The sequence below is a fragment of the Mytilus trossulus genome, chromosome 11 (genome assembly GCF_036588685.1).
Source record: "Mytilus trossulus isolate FHL-02 chromosome 11, PNRI_Mtr1.1.1.hap1, whole genome shotgun sequence".
NCBI lineage: Eukaryota > Metazoa > Mollusca > Bivalvia > Mytilida > Mytilidae > Mytilus > Mytilus trossulus.
In genome coordinates this window covers 23,357,211-23,366,516 of record NC_086383.1, presented here as the reverse complement: position 1 = coordinate 23,366,516, position 9,306 = coordinate 23,357,211, and the positions used below count along the sequence as shown (strand labels likewise).

At 33.6% G+C, this 9,306-nt stretch overlaps 1 protein-coding gene across 1 annotated transcript; it reads left to right on the top strand.

Annotated features, from left to right (window-relative positions):
- Positions 1-2,840: 2,840 nt before the first annotated feature.
- Positions 2,841-5,362, top strand: LOC134689612 (calmodulin-like). Its single transcript, XM_063549583.1, has 4 exons — positions 2,841-3,195; positions 3,907-4,050; positions 4,475-4,720; positions 5,219-5,362. Exons 1-4 carry the CDS (start codon positions 2,955-2,957, stop codon positions 5,245-5,247), a joined length of 660 nt encoding a protein of 219 aa, XP_063405653.1. The 5' UTR covers positions 2,841-2,954; the 3' UTR covers positions 5,248-5,362.
- The last annotated feature ends 3,944 nt before the right edge of the window (positions 5,363-9,306 follow it).

Below are 9,306 nucleotides of genomic sequence, written 5' to 3'. Positions count from 1 at the left end.
CACTGCAATATCAGTTTTCAGACAGAAATGAGCACTGCACTATCGGTTTTCAGAAAGAAAACGAGCACTGCAATATCAGTTTTCAGACAGAAATGAGCACTGCAATGTCGGTTTTCAGACAAAAATGAGCACTGCAATATCTGTATTCAGAAAGTAATGAACACTGCTATATCGGTTTTCAGAAAGAAAACGAGCACTGCAATATCAGTTTTCAGACAGAAATGAGCACTGCAATATCGGTTTTCAGAAAGAAAACGAGCACTGCTATATCAGTTTTCAGACAGAAATGAGCACTGCAATGTCGGTTTTCAGACAAAAATGAGCACTGCAATATCTGTATTCAGAAAGTAATGAACACTGCTATATCGGTTTTCAGAAAGAAAACGAGCACTGCAATATCAGTTTTCAGACAGAAATGAGCACTGCGATATCGGTTTTCAGAAAGAAAAGGAGCACTGCAATATCAGTTTTCAGTCAGGAATGAGCACTGCAATATCGGTTTTCGGACAGAAATGAGCACTGCTATATCGGTTTTCAGACAGAAATGAGCACTGCAATGTCGGTTTTCAGAAAGAAAAGGAGCACTGCAATATCAGTTTTCAGACAGAAATGAGCACTGCTATATCAGTTTTCAGTCAGAAATGAGCACTGCAATATCGGTTTACAGACAGAAATGAGCACTTCAATGTCGGTTTTCAGAAAGAAAAGGAGCACTGCAATATCAGTTTTCAGTCAGGAATGAGCACTGCAATATCGGGTTTCAGACAGAAATGAGCACTGCTATATCGGTTTTCAGACAGAAATGAGCACTGCAATGTCGGTTTTCAGAAAGAAAAGGAGCACTGCAATATCAGTTTTCAGACAGAAATGAGCACTGCTATATCAGTTTTCAGTCAGAAATGAGCACTGCAGTTTCGGTTTTCAGAAAGAAATGAGCACTGCAATGTCGGTTTTCAGAAAGAAAAGGAGCACTGCAATTTCAGTTTTCAGACAGAAATGAACACTGCTATATCAGTTTTCAGACAGAAATTAGCACTGCGCTATCGGTTTTTAGAAAGAAAACGAGCACTGCAATATCAATTTTCAGATAGAAATGAGCACTGCAATGTCGGTTTTCAGACAAAAATGAGCACTGCAATATCTGTATTCAGACAGAAATGAGCACTGCTATATCGGTTTTCAGAAAGAAAACGAGCACTGCAATATCAGTTTTCAGACAGAAATATGAGCACTGCTATATCAGTTTTCAGACAGAAATGAGCACTGCAATATCAGTTTTCAGACAGAAATGAGCACTGCTATATTAGTTTTCAGACAGAAACGAGCACTGCAATATCGGTTTTTAGAAAGAAAACGAGCACTGCTATATCAGTTTTCAGTCAGAAATGAGCACTGCAATATCGGTTTTCAGAAAGAAAAAGACCACTGCTATATCAGTTTTCAGTCAGAAATGAGCACTGCAATATCGGTTTTCAGACAGAAATGAGCACTGAAATGTCGGTTTTCAGAAAGAAAAGGAGCACTGCAATTTCAGTTTTCAGACAGAAATGAGCACTGCACTATCGGTTCTCAGAAAGAAAACGAGCACTGCAATATCAGTTTTCAGACAGAAATGAGCACTGCAATGTCGGTTTTCAGACAAAAATGAGCACTGCTATATCGGTTTTCAGAAAGAAAACGAGCACTGCAATATCAGTTTTCAGACAGAAATATGAGCACTGCTATATCAGTTTTCAGACAGAAATGAGCACTGCAATATCGGTTTTCAGAAAGAAAACGAGCACTGCTATATCAGTTTTCAGAAAGAAAATGACCAGTGGTATTTTGCTATCTGCTATATAATCTGGTCAAAATGATACTTGGTATTCATTTATTTTCGTAGATTGAGGAAATCTTGCATTTTCAATTATCTTTGATTTCGTGATTTTGTCTCAATCTTACAACACAATAGCAAATTGGTGATTCATTTTAATTCGTGGTAAATCTGTCAAAAACGAAAGTCACGAATAATAATGAATTCACAGTATTTGATATCTCAGTTCATTGGGTTGGTCAAATGTTAAGTTTCTGAAAAAAATGGCTGCCTTCTTGTCTTGCCGGTCGTGTACTAGTTCCGTCATCTCCAGTAACCGGAGTAGATTATAAATTCTAAATTGTTCTAAGTTTAAAGTGTTTCAAGAGAACCGGAGTTCAAAAACTGGACTTAACAGTTCACGTGAATAATTTTTGTAAAAGACGATAACAATTGAAGAATCATTTTTGATCACTCAGTTGATTAGCCAATGTAAAATACCAGTATATAAATAATATATAAAACAAAGATATTTGAAAGAGGTGTAAGATTTAAATTTTGATATTCAATATAAAGACTATTAAAAATACCATATTATTGTTTTTGACATTGTTCTAGAGGAGATAGCAAAGTTTATTCACGACTATCAAACAATATAACGTATAAGGGTATGGATGGGGTTTGAGAGAATAGAGAATAATGCCATTAATGGCCAAAAGTGCAGGATAAAGAGTAAAATCACAAGCACTTGTCTCAGTAACAAAAAGTCCTGTAATAGGTACTGTATATAGTTGGGTTTTTTTTCAGACAAGTGCCTTTGATAGAAATAAAAAGAATAGAGAAAACCAGTGCAAAAGATAAGGAAAGGGAAACAAAGGGGTGCTTTATAAAAAAAAATCTGGGCTAAGAAATAAAGAATAGAGAAACGAAGGATCCTCTTCCATCCAGACCCTCGTGTATTCATTCTTTATCATAGTATCATAAACCAGTGTGATCTTTACTGGACATTCAAATTTTAACATTTAAACATATTCTTTTGATAATTATGGTCTTAAATCAACTGCTAACAAATCATAATTGATAAAATCTAACACTGATTTGTATTTTATAAACGTGTATTTTTATAAAGCCACTGAAAGACCATACTCAATGACAGATAAAAATGGCCTCCAAATCGGCAAAAGTTGACCAAGAAAAGATTGTTGCAACATCAACATCAGAACCGGAAGACAAAGACATAACCACGAATGCAGTATTAAATGGAACAAACAAAAGTTCTTCGAATGATAAAAAGGAACCGAAACAAAAGTCTACACACAAAACAACTGTGTTTAATGGTCTGGACACGGAAGATTCGGATGTGGATTTTGGTGGAATAGAAATAACAGAGGAACAACTTGACCGTAAGCAAGAAACTCTTCTAAAAGGGGGCAATATCTTTTTATGTTAACCTGTTTGGCCCTTTTCAAGGTGTTGTAAACTGTTATATATCTGAGATGAAATAAAGCTGTTAACTGTTTTCAACCCACTTCGTTAACTGTTATCAGCATTTTTTCATTTTTTTGTTAACTGTTTTTGCAAAAATCGAGGTGTTGTTAACATTAATTATTGCCCCCCCCCCCCCCCCTCGGCTTCTTGAAATAATACAGTTAACTTCACTTATTCCGTAGTGTTACTGTTGTTGCAGAAATGGCAATTCGATTCAAAGAATGAAAACTTTGTGTGTTCTTTTGTGCTGGCAGGGATGTTAACATAAATATCAAATGTCTTTTTTGATGGATTTTTGTATATTTTGTTCATTTTTCTAAAATTAAGGATGCCATTTCGAGTTCCAAATACAAAATTTCGGAAAGATATCTTTGTTGTGATTTTTCAAAATACCATTACAGTTACTACGTCATTTTGCTTATGGATGCTTATCATTTCAGAATTTTACCCAAAAAAAATACGCAAGTATTTGAAAAAGATTTGACGTCAATAACAGAAAACTATAGCGACTGGATTTCAATCGTCCGACTTAGAGCTGATAGAAAATATGTAGGACATTAAAAACACACGATCGACCAACATTTTGATTTCGAAGTGCTGTAAATTTGTTATTCTCTTCATTACAGAAATTAAAAAATCATGGAAAATTTTAGACGAGGATGAAGACGGTAGAATAACTGAGGAGGAAATACTACGTGGTGCCCAATTGATAGGTCTTAATCCAACTGTGGAAGAAGTTAGAGGGTGGCTAGGAGAAACCGATGTAGACGGTAGGTGACAATTTGGGGAATGAAGGAAGAAACCGATGTAGACGGTAAGTGTTAAGTTAATGAATGGCTCGAAGAAACCGATGGGGAGAACCTGATGTAGACGGTAAGTCTTACGTTAGGGGTGGTTGGGAGAAATTGATGAGGAGAAATCGACGTATATACGGTAAGTGTTCAGTTATGGGATGACTAGGAGAACCCGATGTTATGTACACGACAAGTATCAATCAAATCCAACGGTGGGAACTATACGACAAAAAAAGACTAATCCTGACAGATATTCAGTGAAAACCGTAAAAGGTCAATTTTGCCTAGTTATGAAGTCTGCATCTTATAGTTTCTTTATATATAATTTTTATCTTGACCTTCATACTTACACTGCATGATAGAATTTGGATATTATTCTAGTATTTTTCTATTTATATAGGGGACAGTAGTCTTGACTATTATGAGTATGAAAAATTAATGCGAAAGCATTATGCAGTAGCCAGTTTCCAAGAACATGAACTTCGAAAAGCATTTGCAAATTTTGACACTAAAGGCAAAGGTTTCTTAAACCGGAAGCAACTGTACCGTGCTTTGCGCAACTGTGGAGACCAGTTATCAGACGAGGAGTGTGACGAATTCTTTTCATTGGCGGATAAAAATAAAGATGGCGTGATCAGTTTAGAAGGTATAAAGAATTGTTTCCAAATTATATTAGAGAATAGGATAGAAAAATGTAATTTTATCAAACTTTGGAGAAAAATTATGAATAAAGGAAGATTTTAGGTATACGTTTTTGAGACAGCTTCCCTACAACACACCTAAAAAAAGACATATAGTGGTCTTTTTGGGGAAAATATTTTGAAACGATACACGAGGATCAAGTTTGTTGGTCACTGTGACTGTCCTGACTTTGTACAGTGATGGGGTTGACCAGGTTCAGAGCGTGTATTATACTACCGACCTAGCATAATTCAGCATCGAACTACGGTACTGCATGCTTATATCCATATGTACTGTTATGTCAATATAAGTTATATGCTCTCATGAGTTTCAATTAGGTTTTAGTCTTAGAATTAACGTTGATATTTAGATTTTTTGAGAGAAAAAACCAGAAAGAGGTAGTTAAACGGACGATCAAATCCATGTTAATAATTTTTATCAAATTACGCTTAATTCATTTCAGAATTTGTGGTGCTATTTACAGAAATCTGAAGGAAAAGATGTCAGTTCGGTTAATTGTAAACATTATAAAACTGTAACACAAAATTAGAAAATCCACTTTTGATGATACGATTTCGTTTACTACTAGTATATATTATAAGGGGTACTAGTATATAAAAAAAACATTCAGTTAATTATAGTACTTGATTCAACATATTAAATAAACGTTATCGATCATTCACTGAAGTGTTCCTACTTAATGATCTAATTTGATGATGATAAGCAAGCATAATTTATGTGCTAAATGTCAAGCCATAGTTTACAAAAAGGACGGGGATTCAACAAAACACCAAAACAAAATCAAAACGACGCCACCCCCCCCCCCCCCCCCCCAAAAAAAAGAAAAAAAAATAAATAAAAAAAATAAACAAGAATGTGTCCAAAGTACACGGATGCCCCACCCGCACTATCATTTTCCATGTTCAATGGATCGTGAAATTGGATAAAAAATACAATTAGGCATTAAAATTAGAAAGATAATATCATAGGGAACATGTGTACTAAGTTTCAAGTTGATTGGACTTCAACTTCATCAAAAACTACCTTGAATCTTAAATCCAATCTTTCTTTTGCGCTTCAGTGTTATATTTCATTTGCGCCAAATAAAAAAAAATCATTTGCGCCATTTCACATGTAATTCAAATAAAATAGAACCGAACAGTTGAATATTCGTTGCTGTATCTTGAATAACATTTGTTTTTCTCCTGGATGATTGTTCATACTAATTTCTAATACAAAACTGAAGTTATAAAATGTTTATATGCTTGAATGAGGTGTATAGATGGACAATGTCAATTCAGAGTCCGATAGAGGAAATAAGTCTGTATTTTTTTTATGATCACACTTATGGTATATAGCTTATCATAAGCATCATATTAAAAAGTTTAGGTGTTCCATAAAACTTGCACAGCCAGAATAACAACTGATATGGACAGAATTATAACTTTACTACTCGAGCTTTACTATAGTGTATAATGCATACAACTGTCTCGCAATTTTACTACTTTTTAAATCTGTTTAACGTAGCAAAACTGTTTTAACGAAGTTCTAACATACCTTGTGTATAATTTAAAGATGACTGAAATCTGAGGAATATGATTTATCATGCAAAAAAAAAACCAACTGTATTTTTTTTTAAAGTGTTAAAGTGAAAAAAAACTATTTACCTTTATTTACCTGTATTATTGGCGCAAATTACAGGTTTTATTTTTGCATGGCGCAAATGAAATATGGTTAGTGGCGAAAATGAAAGATTTTTTTTGGCGCGAATGGAATGCCAATTTCACCGCTGTAAACCCCATCCAGACCCTCACTATAATTTGACACCAGAAATTAATGAGAAATTGTACGCGTCACACAATACCCTAAGCACATAAGTGTAAATAAAAAAATAAGATTCTCAGTGAGACAACTCTCCATCAGAGACTTGCATATGTTGTTTTTTTTCTGAAAAAAAAGTTTAACCACGTGATTGCACTAGATCATGTCGTCCTGTCGTTGTATCGTCTATGAAGTACATCAACCGATATTAGAGTGTAAAATTACACGATTTCTTATTAAGTTGGAAAACCGAGATATTTCTTATAACACAGTATATACTATTATAATAGTTTTTTGAGTTTTTTTGATTTATCAGACCGTTATTGAGTAATTCTTCTATGCCGATTTTAATTGTTTCTTTAATGCATGTCTTGTTAATTCCGGCCACTGATACATGGAGTTTTGTTTTTAATGGAGAGTGTTTAGATATCAAATAACTAGTTCTAACCCAGCCACCTGCCCTTGTCCGGAACCGCATCATGCATAATGAATATTTATATGTCGTACCGGTGTTGCATAGGTTTTAGTTTGTTATTTGAAGAATTGGTGTTGGTGGATATTCTTTGCTTGTTTCCGTTTCACACAACTTTTATAGTATCCGGACGATTTAAACCGATTTTTTTTGGATTCTGATTCATTGTTTTAAATTACTACATAATAATAAGGTGTCTTCATGGCAAATGAAGGCAGTAAGTACTGATTTTCACTGACTTCTTAATGGGATAGTCCTAATTAAGGGAGGACATCAAAAGATCAATGTGGAATAATATAAAACTTTATTCATATAGTGTTTTCACTGACCCCCCTACTCCCCTCTTAACTTAATTTTGGAGAAAAAAATGATTGACCAATAGACTATATTTTAAGAATTGAATGCTTCTTTTTGTAAATTTATTGGGTGGTAAAAGCGTTGACCGAAGTACATTATGTATGAAGCTCGGAAGCGCTTCATTCTTAAAATGTACGCACGGTCAACGCTTTTACAACCCTATAAAGTTTCAAAAAGAAGTATTCAATACTTATAATTATATTTTTTTAGCTAAAATCATGAAAACACGATTTTTATCCAGTTTTATTTAATTCACCTGTGCACTTTTTTGTGGGACCTCGTGTCAGCATGCATGATAAATGTTATTGTCTGATGCAATTGTTTACGGAATAACATGTTAGCCAATCAGAATAACGTATTATAATGAAACTTACATCTAATGTAATTATATATATATATATATAAAATCTATGTCAATTAAATAAAACTTGCAGCAATTTTGATCCCCACTCCCAAACTATTTGAATTAAGTTTTTTATCCTTCATTGATTTTTTTATGTCGTCCCTAAATGGGAGGAGCTAAACTGTACGTAAAGTTATTAAACTGGACCCCTGCTGTTGTTTCAATCTTATCTACACAAACTTTGTGTCGAAGTATCAATCAGCGGGTGGCCAGTTAAGTAAAGTTATCTGCAAACAAGGAAACAAAGGAAAGCCAAATGCCATAACTGGTCACTAATTACCAAGACATGTATTTAATTTGTAATGGAACTGGTGTAATTAAACCCTACTAAGATCATCCGATAACCTTCACGTGTAGCTGGTCAAGAAATAACCAGATGATAAAAGAGGGGCTAATTAAAAGATACCAAAGGGATCGTCAACTCATATATCGAAAATCTATCTAACCTGATAACGCCATGTGGCTAGAGTTACTTGATTGAGGACAACACACATCAAAGACAGTCAATTTGGTCATGGTTCTTTTTATCTAACAATTGAGAGTAGTTGGGAACTTTTGACGAGCTTTATCTACGGATATTACATCCATGGATTAATTAAGAAATGCCAATAAATCTGTTTCTTCTCTGTTCTCCATAGAAAATAGTACAAAACATTCTGAGAAAATTCTAAAATAATGCAATGGAAACTATTCCTAAGTCAGGAATCTAAATTAAATGATCGGTGGTATACGGATAAGTTAACTGCACATTGCTAGACAACAAAGAAATATTGATGACATCGTCAAATACGTTAAAGTAATACAAATAGACAGGAAATACACGAAACAAAACAAAAACAAAACAACAAAAAGACAACAAAAATAACATTAATTAACAAAATATTAAATTGCTAACCGAGGATCTGTGATAAACATAACCTAATTATTAAATAAGTAAACCATTTTACATTTTTCATCATTTTCGATGATCCTTCTATCAGTCAAATTTTGAACAAATAACAGATACACAAATACATTTTTACTTTATTTGTACTCGTTAAGTTTAAATAAAACACCTGTTACTCCAATTCCGTATTAAGCAAAGGGCATTGCATTTTTTTTTTGTGTAGCATAAAACTGAAAATGGAATGATGGGAAATATGTCAAAGAGATAACGACGTCGGTTCAACATTGAAAGTAAAACAATAAACATCCGATAAAAAACCTGTTACAGCTAATTTCCTAAAAAAGTTAGAGCAAGACTTTAGTTAGCTTGCTTGCTTTGTTTTTTTTTAATTTTGTACAATTATTAGAATAACACCAAATTAAATTCAAATATTATATACAGGTAAAACTATGCCTATATATATTGTTTAAAGTTGTCAATCTTTTTTTACAAAGCCTGTATAAACAATTTTACAAACAAAGCAAGCAAGCAAGCCAACCAAAGTTTTGCTTTACATGCATTAGGAAATTAGCTGTAAATGTGAATAATATGAACCTTCGAAGTCTAATGTTA